The sequence below is a fragment of the Aythya ferina genome, assembly GCF_964211825.1.
Source record: "Aythya ferina genome assembly, chromosome: 1".
Taxonomy (NCBI): domain Eukaryota; kingdom Metazoa; phylum Chordata; class Aves; order Anseriformes; family Anatidae; genus Aythya; species Aythya ferina.
In genome coordinates this window covers 128943165-128963050 of record NC_140296.1, presented here as the reverse complement: position 1 = coordinate 128963050, position 19886 = coordinate 128943165, and the positions used below count along the sequence as shown (strand labels likewise).

The 19886-nt window shown below is 40.9% G+C and overlaps 1 protein-coding gene across 1 annotated transcript; it reads right to left on the bottom strand.

Annotated features, from left to right (window-relative positions):
- CD9 (CD9 molecule) lies at nt 1-19458 on the bottom strand. Its single transcript, XM_084508939.1, has 8 exons — nt 19205-19458; nt 9171-9273; nt 6163-6260; nt 4885-4959; nt 3362-3454; nt 2692-2781; nt 1034-1117; nt 1-345 (listed from the first exon to the last, which is right to left on the bottom strand). Exons 1-8 carry the CDS (start codon nt 19268-19270, stop codon nt 280-282), a joined length of 675 nt encoding a protein of 224 aa, XP_084365065.1. The 5' UTR covers nt 19271-19458; the 3' UTR covers nt 1-279.
- Nucleotides 19459-19886: the final 428 nt, after the last annotated feature.

Below are 19886 nucleotides of genomic sequence, written 5' to 3'. Positions count from 1 at the left end.
TACAATACATCTTACTCTTTATTAAGTATCAAATTGTCTCCAACATAAATTACATCCAAATTACATAAGTTTCAAGAAAGTAAGATATTTTATGTACAATATTTGTCTTGAGTCAGATATACCTTTATCATTTTAACCTATAGCATAAAAAGCAAACCTACATCAGTACCAAATAAAGCATTAAAAAGGTAACAAATATATAACTTTTTAGAAATGCTTTGAGAACGCTAGAGTTAATGACAAAGATTTTATAGTGCAGGTGTCTTGGATTTCTAGCTCTTAGACCATTTCTCTGTTTCTGCGGATAGCACAGCAAAGAACCATACTGAATATCATGCCGAAAATCTGTAAAGAAAACAAATTCATTAAGAATTGTGGGGGAACATTTTAATCAAAATGTAGACAAGCATAGCTGCATAGCCTGTCTTCCCTGTTTAAAGAGCAAGTTAAAATTTTATTCTGCAGTTCATGTCCCTGCCCCTCCTTTCCCTTACATCCCGAAGTTTCAGTCCATTCTCACCAATCCCCTTCTACCTAAGGGCTTCAAAATAGAATAAAGCTAAATACTGTTGTAGTCTCTTTAGAAATCTTCAACATACTTTCCTGCATCTATACCATATTTCCTCCAGAGAAGTCAAACAAGTGCAAGTTTTCTTACAGCACAGTTATTTCACACCTCTAGCAGAGTCTCCAGTTAGAAAGGAAACAAAAAATCCCTGAGAGACAACCAGGATTAAGATTTGTCTGGTAACATGACAAATATAACTTCACCTTCCATACACCACCCTCACTTAATACAACTTTGCCACTGCTAAAACTACAAGGAGGAAGATCCAAATCCAAAGCAGAAGTAGGGAAGTCCCAGACATGCCCCACCTGCTGAGCTGCCTCAAAGCCATGAGACACACACCCTTATCTTGCCAGTACTTGTCATTACTGGAATGGGCTTAGACTGCATCGTCAGGCATTGTTCAATAGACTTGTGTATTAAGTACCCTTGGCCATGCAACTACCATTTAATCTCGGAACTCACCATTATAACAGCAATACCAAGGCCAACTGCTCCAATCACATTCAGTTTTGATTGAAAGACATCATCGATGGCTTTAGGACACGACTGAAAAGAAACAGAGTTCATTAGTTTTATATGTATGAAAGATGCATTTGTTTGCTTGTTTGAGTTCAAGTCTGCAGACTGATGCTACACCTCTGACCAAGTCTATCTGCATTAGAGATGAAGACTCATCTTCCAAAAGTAGTTTTGAACTGGCCTGTATTTTCCACATCTTTATGGAGAGCCAGGGATGCTTCCAAAACAGAGTTACTAGAGAAATAGTAACCTTCTTTTAGAACTGAAACCCCCTAAATGTCCCTTGTCATCAGCTACAGTTTATCAGGTAGTTCAGGATCAATAATGGTTGTCCCAGAGCTGGCTTTTTACTAATGGCTGTCAGCATTTAAGCTGCTAAATTGCTCAGCTCTTCTCAAAAGAAATTTGAGGATGGTCTTGATACTTCCAGATATTGTAACTACAGACAGTTAGTTTATTCCACTAACAGACCACAGTGAGCTGCTGCAAACCACTTATTTGTTCCATATCTTTCTTGGAAGAAAGACTGATTTGAGTATTGAGGGGATATGCTAGCAAGAATGAATCACTTAAACCAGAGCATCAATACAGTACTACTACCTAAGAAGTCATGCAGATCAGCCATGCTATTACATCCTTTCAATCTTAGAGTCTGTCTACTGTTTCTTCTACAGGTGGGACTAGGCCCAAAACACATTACAAGATGAATTCAATAGATAGAGCTGAGACACACAGAGTAACAGCAAAACCTGCGTACTGCCTCAGTTATACCCATATAGTCCAGCTCAAACCAGACAGGCTGTATGGATGAGATCAAAGATGCAGTCTAAACACAGACTGACGTGTTTCACTTGGTCAGACATTTGAGGTCAAAAAAGGACATCTGCAGGGAGGAAGACAGCAGAAGTGATGTGAAAAAAAAAAGTCAAGACACTAACTGACAACTCTGCATCTTAACCACCTCTGTTTCTGTGGAAGAACTGATACAGGCTGCCTTGGAACATAAGGCAAGAGCACCAAACTATTTTTAAGAACCACAGAAAGAAGGTAGTAAGAACCATTAAAAATGCCTCCAGTGTATGTGGCATACAGGCACCTTTGCAGCAGTATTTCAACCATAAAATCTGATTCAGAGATTCTGTTTCAGAGCAACATATCCACACAGGCAGGCTACCAATGCATTACCCACCTCCCATTTCCAAAAGGGAACCTTCTTAATAAAATTTCAGATTTGTTCCCTCTTCATGTTCTCCTTGTCTCCAAGAGAAATAGAAAAGCTCCAGTATAGTACCAGGATAGGAACAGCCTAGAGAATGGAGTTCTCCAGCATTTTATGAGAAGTTTTGATCTTACTTTGTCCATCATGCCCCTGAATTTATTGACAAGGGCTGCTCATTCTATGTGCAGATTCACACTGATTTCCTGCTGATCCTGTCTACTATAAGATTATGTTGTTTTCCCACAGGTGGATGTATCATGTAGATCCATCCTGATAGCTGCCTGTCAAGTGTGACATAACAATTCACTGTGGACTGAAAGGTTTTATTCACAGACATTTCTCATTCTACTCATCTAGCAGAGCTACTAAAGAATTGCATTACCGTTACAGTAAATGACTCAGCCAAGGACTTCTTTGGACAGGTATCCATGAACTGCTGCTCAAGACTTCCTGCAATACCACAACAATTCAACTACAATAGAAAACAGGATAAGAACCAGGTTAAATAATCCTTATTTTTGTTCTGTACTTGGTAAAAGGAAAAAGTAGATTACATTAGATTTTATTACAGACCTTAAGCAAGTCTGCTTAGAAGTGCTGCCAGTTTGACTGCTATAAACCTATTTTTAAAAGGCCTTATTGCATTAAAGGACAAGATTCTGAAAGTAAGAGCTAAATATCATTAAATATATGCATGCACACATATCAGTGTTGGTGATGGCTTGTACTTACAGATGCAAAGGTGGAATTCTTAAACATATGCAGCTATCCATACTATGGTGTCTTTAGATCAAGGCCACAGATTAGAGTTTCCCAGCTTGCTTTTAAGTTCATTTAGGAAAACCAGAACTAGTCCTATATATTTCAAAGGTTCAAAGGGACAAAAAGGTATACTGAATTCACTAGTAGTATACAAAAATATTGTCCACAATTTGTTACTAATGCTTCTTTGGTCTCTTCTAGCCAGTAAGGTACTAGTTTTGTGCAGGACACTGGATGTGATAGAGAACAGTGTTAAATTGCATTAATTCCTAGTTTAACTATGTACTTACAGCAAAATGAAATGCTTTCAAGGTTTCCCTGGCAGCTGGTTGAGATCTCTTTTCATAGGTTTCCTTGTAGAAGTCCTTTAACTCTTCAATAACCTACAAGATAAGAGTTGTATACTGTTACTGTTTTACCTTGATTAATAGTTATAGAAAACTTGTTTCAGATAAAGCAGTCATTAGTACTTCTACAACCTACAATACACATCCTTTTGACATATAGAAAGAGTGGAAATAGTCCATTTTGCACCTGGAACAAGTGAACCTAAGATCACCTTAAAAACCAGACCTGAACAGTTAAATTCTGCTTTCTCTTCCAAGCTATGAGCTCCTAAGAAGAGTGAGAAAACTGTCTTCACCCATTGGTTACGCAGAAGTATTTGTTTCCTACTTATTTCTGTAACCCAGAAGTCACTATATTCCTGTTGCATAATACAAGCAACAAAACAACCCTGAACCTGATCAACAAGTACCCCCATATTTAGCATTTAGGCTTCTAGCTTGTTTCAAAAACAGAATTCAGTTTATTCCACACAGCATATCTGCAGACAAAGTTTCAGTTGTTTCTGATGTTTAAGACTGTTACCAACAAAAAGAAGCCTAGAGCCACATCTACATTACCAGAGCTTCCTGGGCATAGCAGGCCAGTTCTTCTATACCTACAAAGCTTTCCTCTCTAGTAGCCAACAGCACCTCCTCCACCCACATCAGCCAGTTTTGCTTACACAGCTGGCTGAGGAGGGATAAAACCACTCCTACTCCTGAGGAACAGCTAGACCAGCAATAATCTGTTGGACTCTCAGCCTTACTGAAGGGTAAAAATGGCCTCATCCACAGGGTCTGTACCAAGAACCACCCACAGCTTACTGCCATGCAGTCAGGTAGACCAGCACAGCAATGCAGTATTCAGAGCATGTCAACATGCACAAAAGAAAATGAGATACTATGGACTCAAACCTGAGAAGCACATAGACTTGTGAGGCAATAACACAAATCAGTCACTGCTCAGATGCAGAAATATTCAGCTTTTAACTGCATTAGCCAGCTTTTCTCTATAAAAAAGAAAGCTTCACTGATGGCCTACTTCACTTCACAGCTTAGACAAGTACTGCTTGAAGACACCTTTAAAAAGCAACAGCACCTTGGATTCTGGCTTCACTACAGCCTCCTTTTTAAGTCTTAGCATTTACTTAGTTTCTCATATTATTTGGCTGGAATGAGTCTCTCATCTCCATTATCCAAGTGATTTGTAGGAGATTTCACTAGGACTTGTACACTTTTCAGTAGACTTCTACAGGCACACATACCCATCAACTTTAAAGCCAAGACAAAGGCCAGAATAAGCGTCGAGAAAATTACACTAGTTTGAGAACTGCAGCTTCAGGAAAAGAAACCAACACATTTGTATTTAAAAAATCATGTCACTGAAAGAGTCAAACTATCAGGTGTGTTCTTTCAAATAATGAACACCCATTTTGAGGTCTCAGACAAAAGATGGTTTTTTTTTTGGTTGTTTAAGAGCAACCTACCTTTTCTTTATTTGCAAAACCCCAGATGGCAGCAGCAATTTCAAGGGCAAAAATCACAAACAGGAAGACAAAGAACTAGAAAAGAAAGACCGTGTAATTAGTCAAGGCCATCATACCACAAAACAGCAGACATAACACTAGGGACCAGACAAGTTTGCAAGTGTGTAAGCCTTGTGGGAACTGTCACTCAACCAGTTTTCAGTTGATGGTTTGAAACACTGGTAAAAACAGGGAATATTGTGATCAGTCAGTACTTCCTCCTGGCAGCGTCAGAAAGCCTGGCAATGTTTCCCAAGCAGAAATCCTGCTTTTTGATCAGTGTTAATTAAAACCAATCATCTGTTAGCTCAGACTTTGAAGTTGCACAGGTCACCCAGACACATCAACAGTTAACACTAATTCTTTTCTCCAGTTTGTCACCCTTATTGCTTTAGTACTCATTACTTAATACCCAGCATGCCACCAACTCCCTGAGAACTAATGGTCACTTCTGTTGTCTCCTATAAAAACAGAAATAAAAGCATCATCTCTGTGTTTAATTGACTACCAGGTCCAAAACACCCCAACCATTCAAAGGCACTTTGAAGAGAGGTTCAGAACTAAAACAAAGGGCTAGAGGCATCATTTTGCAAGAAATATAAAGCTTCTTGCATGACACATAAAGGGAATTGTTCTTTCATCAGCTATAGTAGCCTTTTATTAACAAAGTCTTCTGGTTATTTGGATGAGTAGCTCCACCAGAGGTACAGATGTGCCCGAACCCAATAAGCCACTGGCCCCTCCAGACCAAAAACAATAGGGTTGCTTTCCAACAACTGACTTGAAGAGCACTTGTCAATTAGAAAAGCCCATGCAGTGATTACAAACAGTAGAGGCTTGTTGTTTCAGGGATCCAATACCCCAGTTCTTCTCTCAGAGATTTAAAGACAGTGTTCAGAATTCAGTACAAACTGTTAATAAATAGCACTAGTCTTACCGATACTTTTATTCTGCATTCACACATATTCCCAGTCTTCATACTTTGAGTAAGTGAGATTTAGACGCTAAAGTCATCATGCTTTCAAATGTAACATACATATTTGGATTCAGTACCAGAAATGGGAACCAAGTGTCTTTATTTCATATTTTAGCATTATGTAGGTGACCATGAGTTAAACCATTACGGAACCCAACCAACCAGCATCTGCTCCCTTTAACTATGCAGCCAACTGTGATGTTGGCTGCTCTTTTCTTTTCATGCTTAAAATTTAACACTATTGTTTAAACACTTGCACTTACCAGGCCAAGCATACACTGTGATTCCTGCAATGCACCACAGCATCCCAAGAAGCCAACCAGCATCATCAGTGCACCGGCTCCAATTAAGATGTAAACTCCTAGAAGGAGAAAAAAAAGAAATGGGTATAAAAGCTAGTTGAGTCCTCAGCAGCAAGGGATAAGATTAGTTGCTCCACAAATAAACCTTGGCAAAAACTAGAGCTAAGTTTCTTTACTGAGGTGTTCCAAGCAAAAGACAGCTGTGCTTAATTGTCAAAGCAAGCATCTCAAAACTTGTGGGGAAACTATTGATAAATAAAAGCTTCAGCTTATGACAGTTGATGTGCACCACAGTTAGTTTCGTAAGTCTTAGAAAATGGGCAAAATAATGCTACCTGAGCCAAACCATAAATACACATTTAAAAACTGACCCAGAAACAGAATTATACACTTATTTTCAGATGAAGCGTGTGCTGCAGTTAGTTGGAACTAGTGATTTTATCAGTATTTGAGAATGCTTGATATCTACCAGCTCCAGGAGGACAGGTATCACAAGGCATCACAATGATCTGCCGTAAGACTTTAAATGCTTTCCTACCCTGCTTTTCCATCAAAAACACTGACTTATTTTGTCAGCCACAGTGGTGAAAACCTATGCTTCAACTACCTAATCCAACAACCTCTAACTACAAGTAATTCAGCATCTTCTGCCTTTAAGAAAGCATATACTTCTTTAAACCAAGTGGTTAAGTTTGAAGACCACTTTGACCAGAATTCATATAACAAATGTGATGGAGCACAGAGGGCAAACGCTTCTGGGCTAAAGGACTCCCTTATGCCAAAACATCTCCCCCTAATCTTGGGAACTACCAGCTAAGGAATGAATTATAGATGCTCAGCCACTAAATGCAGCAAGAGGTAGCTAGGAAATCATAAGTTACAAAGGATGGCAGATAAGTATCATTGGAGTGGTGAAACATGATATGAAAAAGAGTATCAGCACAAAGCATTCCTTTTGAATATAAATTAGTATACATAATACTGTAAGAGTTTGACAATAGCACATATGTTCCTTTTGAGAGATGAAGGGATACAGCTGTGGTTTTGCGTAGCTTGACATTTTTATCAACACAGATAAAAAGTTCTGGTCCCTAGAGACCTAACCAATGTTACTTAAAGAAAGTTATACTTAAGCATTTGCAAGTTCTATTTTCTAGATGCACACTAACAAATATTAACTGCCAAAATAAACATCTACCTAATTAAGCATATATAGCTGAATATTCCTGACATTCCTTATCAGCAGGAAATTCCGACATTCATTTCTTTACCCCAATTGAAGCTTTTTCCATCATGGGAAGAAAAAAGTCCACCAGAACCTCTTATTTAAAAGTTTATTTTCAGTAGTATAGATCACTTTAGAGGTAATTGACAGATTCTTTTAACATACCATTGAAAACAGCAGCTCATAATTAGTCCCGTAAGATGTCAAACAAATAATTCCTATTAAACTTTTTAAGAACTCAATTTAACTTAGAGTTTAAGTAGTTTTGTTTCGCTATTTTGGTGCACGCAGCCAGTGGCTTAAATATCACATCATAAAACTTTTACACATTTTATGAGGTAAATGAGTTGTTTTAGACTACCCAAAATTAGACTGGTTAAATATTTTGTTCAACTGCTAAGTTTAGATTTGTTCCTTTCCCAAGGTCCCACTAAAAGCATCTGGAAACCTCCTTGGCAGCTGCAAGAACAACCCAGCTTACAACCATGTCAGCATATTAACAGCTAAATACAAGCTTTCTTATAGATGAAGAATCTGCATGCCTGGGGACTGCAGAGACTTCATGTAAAAGTATCTTGATATTCCCAACTATGGCCCCTAAAAAAGCCTTTACTCTGATTCCAAACAGTTTACTTAGTAGGCACAGGCTACTCTGGTATCCAAAAAGGACAGTATGAATTGTACCTATCAGGATGACTTACACTGTTTTTACTGACCCCTTAGACATTTGGATGCTGGAACAGCTCAAGTAACTCACCACAAAAAAAAAATTACTTGGCAACAGAAAGACTGACCTTAACCATGCTGGGGATGGCTACTTAATGACGCAGCACAGGACACAGCAAGTCCACATGCTACAGTGATATGAAATATGTATAATGAACACCCAAGTCTAAGGTGGCAGATGTGTGTGAGAAAGGTAAATATTTTATTTCTCTGTTCCCAAATGTTGGAAGTCTTCGAGCTCAGCTATTGTTTCAAAGGAGTTTGAGCCCTCCACAGATGATTACCAAAGGAACATGTTCCTCTGTTCAAGCCCAACAGTGGGAGTAGAGATCAAAATCTTTCAGTTAAGAGTTCCTAAGCAAGTCAGATTTTAAGACATTAGAATTAATAAACTAAAACCATGCATCTCTATCACCTAGATAGCAATCAAGCCATCCTAGCTTGCAAAAAGCCTTGACTAAGATCTTTTAAGACCTGAAAATATTGAGGAGTAACTTCTACCTGGCCTATGTAAAACAGTGATCTAGGTTGACTATAACTGTTGTTCATATAGACTAAGATATTGGACATCCTTTTGAATATAAATTAGTATACATAGTACTGTAAGAGTTTGACAATAGTATGTTCCTTTTGAGAAATGAAGGGATACAGCTGTGGTTTTGGGTAGCTTAAGTTAATCAATTCAGAGAAAAAAATAGTTATTCATGTCACTAATTTTATTTTAGAGTGAAATTTTGCTGACTCACATCTGCACAAAGCATCAGGAAGATACATTTGCCTTGTTTACCAGGAGTCCCTGGTGCCCACTAACAACACTTACAGAGGCAGCCAGCCCAAGAGACACTACCGCTCTTAGCATTAGAGCTCAGAGCACCAGCCAAGGGGAGCTGTTCTCAGCCTGACTGAGGCTGAGAAGGACTATTTTTTCCTGTAGCTTTGAATAAAGGCTTATAAGTAACTAGGGACTCCAGGAACAAAAGAGTAATCTATCCCACTGAGTTCTCATCTCACACCTTACCTGTATAAAATGTTGTGTTGTTGGATTCCAGTTCAAAGATGCTTTTGGTCTGAGAATCAAACCGAAGCCATAGTCCAATTGCAAGAACTGCTGTTCCTGCAAGCTGTAAGAACAAATAAAACCTTGTTAAATAATACCAATTAATATATTCACCCCTGCATTACCAGCAGCATCAGAAGTAATCACAGGATGCAGCTCTTATTTAATATGCTGGTTTTCTGTCACCAGATTGACGATAGGTATACCAGAACAAGAATAAAATAAATTCCTGACATGAGGCATCTTGTTGACATATCTGCTTACATATTAGAACTCTAACACAGGAGAACAATGCCATGCTTGTTTTTAACTGAAAGTCCTCTAGGTTTACAGAACTGCCAAGTGTCAGATTTTCCACTGCTGTCTCCACCCATGGTTTTGTTCTGGGTGACTGTAACAACACTGTGGCTTAGTGATCTTATATCCTCACTATGAAGGACAGGTATAATGCAAGGAAAAGCACCTTGTGATTTTTAAGGTCAGCTAAAAGTTTTAGCACATTAAACAGCCTTATGAGAGAGTACAGTATACTGCAGTCCTGAGTTTAGAAAGAACATTCTCGCTTGCAAAGCAGGAGCAACCTAATATGCTAAATAACCACACTAACAAGAAGCAGAAAATAAAGGCTGCTACAATAGCAACATTGCTGTGTGCTGATCCAGAACAATACAATTAAGTTTTAGATAATATTTAGGTTTTAATATATTGTCTCGCCTGTATGCCTCCAGGTTCCTTTTGACATAGGTGCTCGTGTTTGTGGCAAGTTTATAAATAAAGTAACTTCTGGATGAAACATCTGGCTGAAGGCATCACAGAAGTATTGCAAGAAATAGGGAATTGCACTCATGTGGCAAATGCTGCCAGTTTGTTTTGAAAAGACCAAGAAGCCTGACCTTACATGCTCTAAGAAAGCAAGCTGAGGTTTTCTTCTGTGGAAAAAAAAAAAAAAAAACACACACACAAAAAAAACTACCAGAACAGGACAAACTAGGAAATTAGACTGTTTTCCACCTCTTGCTTCTTTCATTTGAACACCATTTAACTAACAGAACAAAAGTTCAAGACAACTATCATGCATATAGCAAGAAATATAATTTTACAAGAAGCAGTAAACTTGAAGCTTAGGAAGTCCAGAACTTCTGTTGGACTAAAAATGCATGAGAAGCCTCATCTTTAAGAAGTCCCTTCTAGAAGTCAACAACATTATTTATCTCCAAGAAATTGGAAAGTGTTTACTTTAAAATGCCAGTTTTCAGCAAGAATATGCAAAGAATTCCCACAGAAGGCTTAAACACCACATCTAACTCCTGGCCCTGTGCTCTCCCCTAAGGGAGAGCAAGACCCCTTTCTGCATACTGCAGGAATATTTGTATTTACTGAAGACAGGCACACCTTTGTTGCCTATAGCTATCTTTTCTAACCTCCTAAACCTCCAAAAGTCTTGGAAGATCAATACAGGACAAAGGATCAAGTTAAGCAAGGGTTTAAGGGAAGATGCCCCCCTTGTAGCTTCTCAGCAGGAAGTACCCTAACTAAAGTCTTCAAGGGCTCAGGTATTAGCAAGGAAAAGTGAGAGGGTCAACTCACAGAGGAAGCCAACCCTGCTGGAAAAACGAGCACTACTTGTACAGCAGGCACCTGCGTGCCAAGCCAGCCCCAAAGAGGAGCTGCAGGGTTGAAGCTGGGAAAGAGATGAAGTGATACATAATGCATAAGTAGCCAAACCCAAACAGAGGTTTCCAGACCTATGCAAAGGACACTGTTACTGTCCTGTATGCGTAGGCACAGGCTTACTCACAAAGCACATGGCAAGAACAAAGCCTGCACAACTCCAAAGCCTCCCTTGTTAGAAATATGCTGACAAAATAATTTGAATTATGCTGAAGAACCTTGATGTAGTACCCAGTATGTTGTAACAGTGTACTATCTCAATTTATCATGCTGTAGCACCGCCTCATGGGAAAGGAGAGGTACAAGAAGGGGACTGGCAGGGAGAGGAGTTGCTGCTCCAGCATTACCTGGAAAAAAGCCTTTACAATCTCATCTCACTTCACTACTTTACTTCAAACACCAGGAGGGCTTGGTGTTGGAAAACACTTATAATGCACTTCTAACTTACCATCAAACCACACAGTATTTAATACTCTGCTAAAGCCCTACTCTCTGTGGTCATTTAAAAGCCTTCAGCTTTTATAGGCATCTGGATCTGGAGCAGCTTCTTGCTTTAAGAACCCCTGAATTTCAGAGCCAAGAGCCTAAGCATGCTTGGTTGCATGCATCTAGATATTTCTGCTGTTTGACAAGCCTCAGTGTTCAATCAGGGAGATGAAGAGCTGTGCTGCAAATGGTACAGAGCACAGCAAGATTTTGTACAACTAAAGCCAGAGTTTGTACCCCAGCAGATCTTTAGAGGCCAGACTATGCAGACTGTGGTAAAACTATGAAACAGTACACTATGTAGATAATCTTACAAGTCCAAGCAAAGCAGAAGGTTGTGTTAATGATCTTTCAGATAAACAAACTGGTTGGTTAACATTAGGAAGACCTAGCATACTTGATATGGCTCCTTTTAAAGTACAACCTTAATATGCACACACCCACACAACCACCATAAAGTTCATTGTGGTGTTTTCTCCTTTGGAATGTGGCCATCCAGTGAAAGAAAACAGTGTGATCACAGAGAAGCAAGGGATTTACAATTGGACAACTGAATAGTAATAATGCTTGATGTTAGCAAACTACTCCACAGCACTAAAACTCCTATGTTTAAAAAAAACACACTCCTTTTCACAGTACCCTAAAAATTCAGCTCCCTCTTGCAAAAAAGAAAAGTGACTTTTTGCTAGTTTCTTGAGGAAAGCAGACTTGTGTTTAATGCTTGTGTTCTTACTACCCATGATGACCACTGAACTAAAAATAGAAATTTTAAAGCTGAATTACTTTCTTTCCTTCAAGACTTCACATTTTCAACAAAATACTAGAGTAAGGAGAGATTTGGGAACTAACTGAGTCTCAGAGGAAGAGACAAGAACAGCCCCATTTGCACACCTTGCTGGCAGAAGCAGCAGCTCAGGCTGCTCCAGCTCACTAGCATGCAAATGCACAGCTTTTCTGTTCCCTGATGCTACTTCGGCAGCTTCCAATAGCAGTGGTGTGATAGTTTTAGTAGCTGTGTTTTTCCTCCCTGGTAAAGGGGTTCAAGCTCCCTGCCCAGCTTGCTTGGAAGCAGAGCCACTGGTGGCAGCAGCAGATCTGCTCCAGAGGTTTTTTCATTCCAAGTGTTTTCCCAATTTAACAGACCAGCGTTCTGCATTGTCATAGGAGTTGAGTAATACCGGATATTTCTAAGTAGAAATATCTTGTACTGAAACAAATTTAACAAAGAATAAAACTGTCTCTTCCTGAAGCTAGCCACTCTATATATGCATAAGACCTACAAAACTAAAACCAACTGTTTTTCTGTGCTTATGAAATATATTGGAAAAATTTTGTAGTAACAAGTAGTGTCAAGGGAACTCAGGAGACAACTTTTACCAGTCTGACCAAAATTTGTAGTTGAATGGATACTATTCACTTACTGTATTGGAAAAAAGTTTGTGGCAGCAGTACTCCCGTAATAGCATTTCTGGCACAGGTATAATACAGACATCCCTCCTCAAGCTAGCTATGCTCCCCTTGTTTTTCCATAACCACTACTAAGCATCTTAGAGCTCCCAGCTCATTTCTCCTTGACCCATGTCTGTTTTACAGCCACAAAGGACATATGCTAAACAAGGATAAAAATCCCTGGTTATTCCTCCTCTAGTCCTATGGAGGCATCTTGTCATTTTTGGAATCACATACAAACACATCTCCATTGCTTCAAATGCTCTGCTCCTGAATGCATCCCTTTGGCTGCTGCTACAGGAAAAAAGTGGCCTTTTCAATCTTTTCAAATACAGCCCTACACCTCTTCTAGCAGATCTGTGTGCAGTATTTCTCCCACCCATCCAGTCTTAAACTTAGAAGCGCCTTCCAAGTCAACCCTTCCCACTGCTAAGGGCCTGCTTATTTAAGAGTACATCATGGCATTTATCTTCAACACTAGGCTTCCAAAAGATAGCTGACAAAGGATCTGTACCACAGCAGAAGACAGTTACTCTATAATTGAGATGAGAAAAGCTGCTGCCTCCAGAATAGATTGGCTATACAGGATTTTCTGCCTTCTTCTTTCCACCATACTTTAGTTAGCTTCAGCATCAATTTGTAGTGCCAAGTCACTGGGGAAACTATCAAGCAATTTCTGTCAGAACTTTTTTGCAAAACTACCTGGGGTTTCACAGATAGTCTCCTAGCTTTCGCAGGGAGTCATTAGGTTTCATGATATCGGTGTAAAAACACATTAAAAGTTACCACATGAGCTGTTCAGGCTACCAATTTCTACTTTTAACAACATATCCCACAATATAGCAGTGTCAGCACACAATGATGCTACTTTGGGAACCTGGCAAGCTTGTTTTAGATTTACCCACTCTTTTGCAAGGGCAATTTTGTTCAGTCCCTTCTGAACTTGTCACCTTGAAAAAGCATGATCCCCTCAGTCACCCACATGCTGCAGACACCTCACAGCAGATCACCTTTCTACACATAGAACCTGCTCTCAAGGGGCTAAAGGTCCAAGCCCAAGCAGTTAGCAAGTCCTGACAGCTGGCTATAGAAGCCTAGACTTGAGACCCCATAGGAAGTACTCCCCAGGTTACTATCACCTCTTCCTCTACATCCACAGCACAGAGGCAGGGACAGGAAAGAAATTAAATTCTCCAGGAAATCTTGAAGTATGGATTGAAGCCCATAAAAAAAAGACAATTTTGTACAGAAAACTCTAGTTTCTTCTATGTTAGCACAAAGGCCAAGCCTATAGACAACTTGCATCAAGTTCATGGCACTACCTCTAGCAGAAGGTAGATCTGCGTGTGGAAATATAACATTTAAAAATCAAGGTTGTTCTCAGTGTTGTCAGCTCAGCATGGCATATCACAGAAGACTAAACGTTTTATTGACATAAAAAGGTATGTCAGGCCTCTACATGACTGTTCTTTATGTAGGTTTTACCCAGAGTATGCTAGGAGTACACTGAAAAAGCCATCATCTTCTCTTTACATCAGAGAATACCTTACAGCTAAAAATTAATTCAGATCTTCCTCTGCATAAAAGACAACCTCACCACGAGGAAACCTTAGGTTTCCATGAGGAAAGAACCTCAACGTGGAAGAGAGCATATGAACAGGACCAGGAGCATAACTTTTGCAGAACATATATGCAAAGAAATTGAGAGCATTAGAGGGCACTACAAGGAGTAATGAAGTGCTTGTTTCTGTCCTGTTACCTGCTGGTGCTGTCTAAATGAAGACCCATAAATGGTAAAAACAGATTAGGTACAATGTTACTCTAAATCCGTAATTACAACATTGGTGTTATCCACGAGAAAATACTTTCAAATTTCTGAAAAACACCCAAACTTTCCCAACAGACATGCAATGAGTGCTAACGGTTATATAAGATGCTGCAGCTATTTCAAAACTTTGACAGGGGAGGGAATAGGTTGGAAAGGAAGTATTTTCTTTCTGCTTAAGCTGGTCTCAAGAATGCTGTGGGCTAAGTTGATGTCACAACATTACTGCAATAAAATGGTGTTCCAGTACAGTAGGAGCAGCATTACAGAATTCCTGAGCCACAGCCAAGACCAAGGCCCATTTCATACAAGTTCCTATTCAGAAGGAAGTCTACTGTACTCACGATTTAAATTGCAAATACGAGCTGGGACTGCTAGAACTACAAATACAAGTGGCTGACTTCTGAACCCAACATCCTGTAGCTCCATTCCTGACTTCACAAGAATTTTGCCTGAGTTAAAATCCTTTAAGCTGAACCAAAGCAGCATTTGGTTCATGCACTGCAATCAGCAGCTAATCAGTTGATTACAGAAAGCAAAACAAACTTCTATTGCTTTTGTATGTCTATATATGCACACAAACATGTGTATGTGTATATTTCTGTCTAGCCAGCAAGTTGCCTTCTCTACTTGAAGAGAAAATATCCTCCGAGGAAATCAGAGCATCGAACTGGCTGTTCCAGGTGCAATATAAATAGCCAAGATTATATACCAGAGCAAAGTCACACATCTTCAAGTTAAAAGAAGAGACCTCTAGGCCTGATCTAACTACTCTTGCTTTAGCAGGAACTCCCATAGACAGATACACTTGTTTAGAAAAGACAAAACACACTCTGAAGGTCTCAGATTGTAGAGTCTGGACAGGATCTTTGCCTGATAACATGAAGGAGCAAGAAGGTAATTCCTTGCAAAGACTCAGCATGAAATCTGACCATACACTACAGCACTTCCTTGGTTATAATACATTAAGTTGTAAACATTAACAGCAGACTTCTTTGTATTCCAGAAAATTTACTAGGGAAAACTGGCATTAAGTTTAATGATGCAAGTCCTGAATTTTAATCATCAGAAGCAAGTTAGCAGAAGGAGACAGAGGCACATGGTTGGTATACGCAGCCATGTCAGGAGCTCACACAACACAAAGCTGCTTGGAACAGCCTCCAGTTTTGTTAGGAAGAGACTTTGTCACCAAGCCTGAGTAAACCCAGTGAGCTCAGCTGGAAGTGCTAACTCATTACACAATTCAAGGTAATCAAGCACATGCTCACACCAAGGTTATTCAAAAACAGCTTCAGTGAGAAAAATGCACCATTCAATTTAAGGAACATCATGGGATATTTCCATTGTTTTCTTGCCCAACTCAAGCTGTGATGGCAGAAAATCTTTACATTGGGTCTTTATAAAACCTTTATGAGACCACACACCTCCCTTCCCCACCCCAACTCAAACACCAAACTTTCAGAAGACTTGAACTAGTGTGGCTTTGATTACACATAGGACCAAAGATGACACAGCCAGCACACATAATATTATGACAGAATAACAGCATGCAAGCACACTGGCCATAACAAAAGCAAGGGAAGTAAAAAGAAAAGCTAACAGTCTTATTATGCTTATAACCTAGCTCAGCATCCTGTGGATAGCCTCTTTGGGAAGGGTATCAGAACAGGGCAGAGCAGGCAGTGGAATTTTCCAGGACTAACCTCCCAATTTATGTGTCAAATATGTACAGGCTATGCAAAAATGCAGACAGTACCTTTGGAGATGAAAAATGAACTGAAGGCTTGAACCACTAGCCCACAACATCTGCTACATAGAAAGTAGCATCTACTGTGCAGACAGGCACATCTCTTCCCCTGAAGCTTCCTCTTTTCAGAGTCTGAACCCCTTAGCTCTTGCTCGCTGTCTTTCAATACAGCTATGCCCTACTCAGTGCTCAGCCAGTTGTGAACCTACAAGTCTCTAGCATGTGTCATTTATCCCACCTCCCCCCACTCTTTTCAGGTTGAAGAACCTTAATTCACTTAATGCTTTCTGACAGCAGAAACCCTCCTTTTCCTTTCCCGAGTATTACCAACCTTCCACTATGTTCCTTCCAAGGTAGGCAGAAGACCAGAGCAGCACACAGTAGCTTTTCATGAAACTACTGGAAACCCTTTTCTTCCAGCACTTCACCCCTGTGACAGTGGTTGCCTCTCAGCCCACCAATTTATAATCCTGGGCTGTTTCCTGATCCTGTACACATTACTTGATATCTGCCTGCAGTGAATGTCACATACTGCTTCGTCACATTGCCTCTTCAAGTCCTCCTGCTATGCCAGCATGCACTCATCTTTATCATCCTGAATGCTAGCCTAGCACTAAAGTGTTACCTCACATACTATCCAGTTTAGATAAGAACGTATTGACTACCATGTAGTTCGTGCATGGGAACTTTGCCGGTTCTCTCCACTGCAAGAGACCTCTTTGCACCTGCCCTCATCTCATCCCTGCCTCTGCTCAGGGAGGGGCTTTATACCTGCCGGGACCTTAGTCCAGGACTGCTTAGCTCCCCCAAGAACCCTTATTCTTCTAGGAGACAAAGTAAACTAACACTAATGAGCACTCACTCCTCCTCCTACATAGGTTCAGGCTTTTGAAGGCTTCAAAGCTACCTTGATTCTTCATTCCCCTTACAGTAGACATTCTCTTTCTTCCAGTGTCATGTTATCTCCATCTGTACAACAACTTTGTTTTAATAGAATCTTCTCCTCTGCCTGTTCCAGAGGCATCACATATGCCACTCAACATCCTCCAGAAAAAATAAAATAAAAACCAAGAGCATCAAGTTTGCTGCACCCAGCTCCCTGGCCCAGAGATGGGTGGCAAACAAGATGTTTTTATCTAAGCACAGTGCATTGATAGTTCTGAAGTAACTGAAGTGTGACCCCAGCAAGTTTCTAAACCAGCATTTTTTCTTGTTGTTGTTTCACAAGCTTTTCATCAAGAGGTCAGTTCAAATTTGTGAGGGATTTGGAGTCACAGACAGGTTGTTACATAGAACATTCCTAAGTCTTCCCTAAACACACTTAGCAAAATAAAAACTTGCAGAACTTCACTCATAGCACACTTTCATACCCAGACCAACTATGGTATTTAAGGACTCTGGTACGCCTCCTAGTCCTAGTGTGTAGAAGTAGGGTATATTAGTTGAGTTTGCTTTGGTAAGTTATTACTAAATCTTACTTTTAAGTTATCTTATTACATTTTTTTTTTATTTGAACTGCCAGCATTTATGAACTTACTGTCTTTCTTTGGACATAGCTTCAACTGACTTTCCCTTTTTTTTGGTTTTAATAACCTCCCATACCCAGCTAATTTGCTCTTCCTGCTTCTTCTTACCCTCTTTCAAGTCTCTTATGAAGGCAGATACATCACCTAATATGACTACTGTAAATACCTGCATATTTGTTGCAGACTATTTATATTCCTCACTTCTGCTTTTGAGGCAAATTATTTTAAAAATAAATATATGAACTTGATCACAGCTTCATGCAACCTTTTATTTTCTGCTGGTCCAGGAGGGACACTGGCTCTAACTATATCATTGTCACCACTGCCAAGTACCTCTTAGACAATAACATCCATATTAATATTGTATTTGAACACCCCCCCACGGGCTGTTTTAGTGGGGTACAAATACCTATAGTGAGCCCTAAGAGCCAAGGACTACTACAGCTGGCTTACAAGCAGCCATATCCACAGCAGGCACCAGCTGTTTACATTTACTGCCTACTGATGCAAGCAGCCACTTGGAGAAGCAGCAGCATTAGTCTCCATTAACTACTCTCTTACGAGGAGAAAGAACATTAAAGGCAAACAACATTAAATTCAGACGTCCATACTTCAACTTCTTGAGAAGCAGTCCTAACTTCTGAGTTATGCCACACTTCCTGATCACACCTGGCAGACAAGAAACAGTTGCTCCAGAAACTGCACTGAAGACATGAATTCCACTCGTGGTGGTGTGTTCCTACAGGTTTAAGAGTCTCAGGATTTTCTCAAAGAAGTGTTGCCGATAAGACATGATGCAGACGACCCAGATTTAGCTGAGGGTTCCCCTAAGACAGGTTCATGCACAAAACAACAAAGACTCCAAATGCTAGTTTGCAAGGAATTAGTTCCACACCCTGTAACAGCCCACACACCAAAACAGTCTCCAGAAGCGCAACTGGCAGTAAAAGTTTCCACACAAGCGTGGTAATAAAAAACAAACAAACAAAAAAACTGCCTTTACATCGAGCACCCCCCCCCCCCCCCCACACACACACACGCATTAACAAACAGGCAGGGTACGCAATGGTTCCAGAAAAACTAAACGAACAAAAAATAAACCAAGAAAAAAATCGTATCAATCGTATATTAAAAAAAAGGCAGTTAGATAACTACGAACCCTATCCAGGCTCTCTTGCCGGCTACATGGCGCGTTAAGGCTGCAGCAGGTCCCTCAGCCTCCCAGCTCCCGAAGAAGCGGGCAGAGGGTCCCGGGCAGCCCCTCCGCCCCGTCCCCCTGCGGCTCCCTTACCCAGAAAATGAAGTTGAAGCCGAAGAGCAAGTACTTGATGCACTTGGTGCCTCCTTTGACGGGCATCCTGCGGGCGGACGAGGGGACAGAGTGCGTATGGAGGCCAGTCGGGGAGCAGCAAGGCCACCTTCTCCCAGCGCCACTCCTTAAATCCGCCTCTCCTCGCCTCCACCCGGGGCTCTCCTCCCCCGGCAGCCCGGCCCTTTCTCCTCCCCCTGCACAATGACTTGTGCCGGTGCCCTCCCTCCGCACCTGCCCCGTCCCCCCGCCTCGGGGCGCCCGTCGGTGATGCTCGGAGGGCTGGCGGTGTCACCGGGGGGCTGTCGCCCAGCTGCGGGCCCCTCCCGGCTGCCCCCGTAGTCCCTGGGTAGTCCCTGCTGGCATGCTGCGAGCGAAAAAAGGGGTGGGGGCGTGCAGGACGGTGCTCTGCCGGCTCCGATGTGGGTTTGGTTTGCCCTCGGTGCCTCAGCCTGGTTTAGGCGGGTGGCGGTGTGAGCTCACGGCAGTTGAATCGCTTTCCTGGCGGCTGTGCAGAGCTGCAAGAGCACGGTTTGGAAAAACCAGGTGGGGTGTTGCTAACCGGCAGCTGAGCGTGGTGCCTGGTTGTGCGCCTACCCTCATTTCACCCCAGTTGTTAAACAAAGCTTGTAACTTGCATCTCGGTGAGGATGTTCCTGTCAAT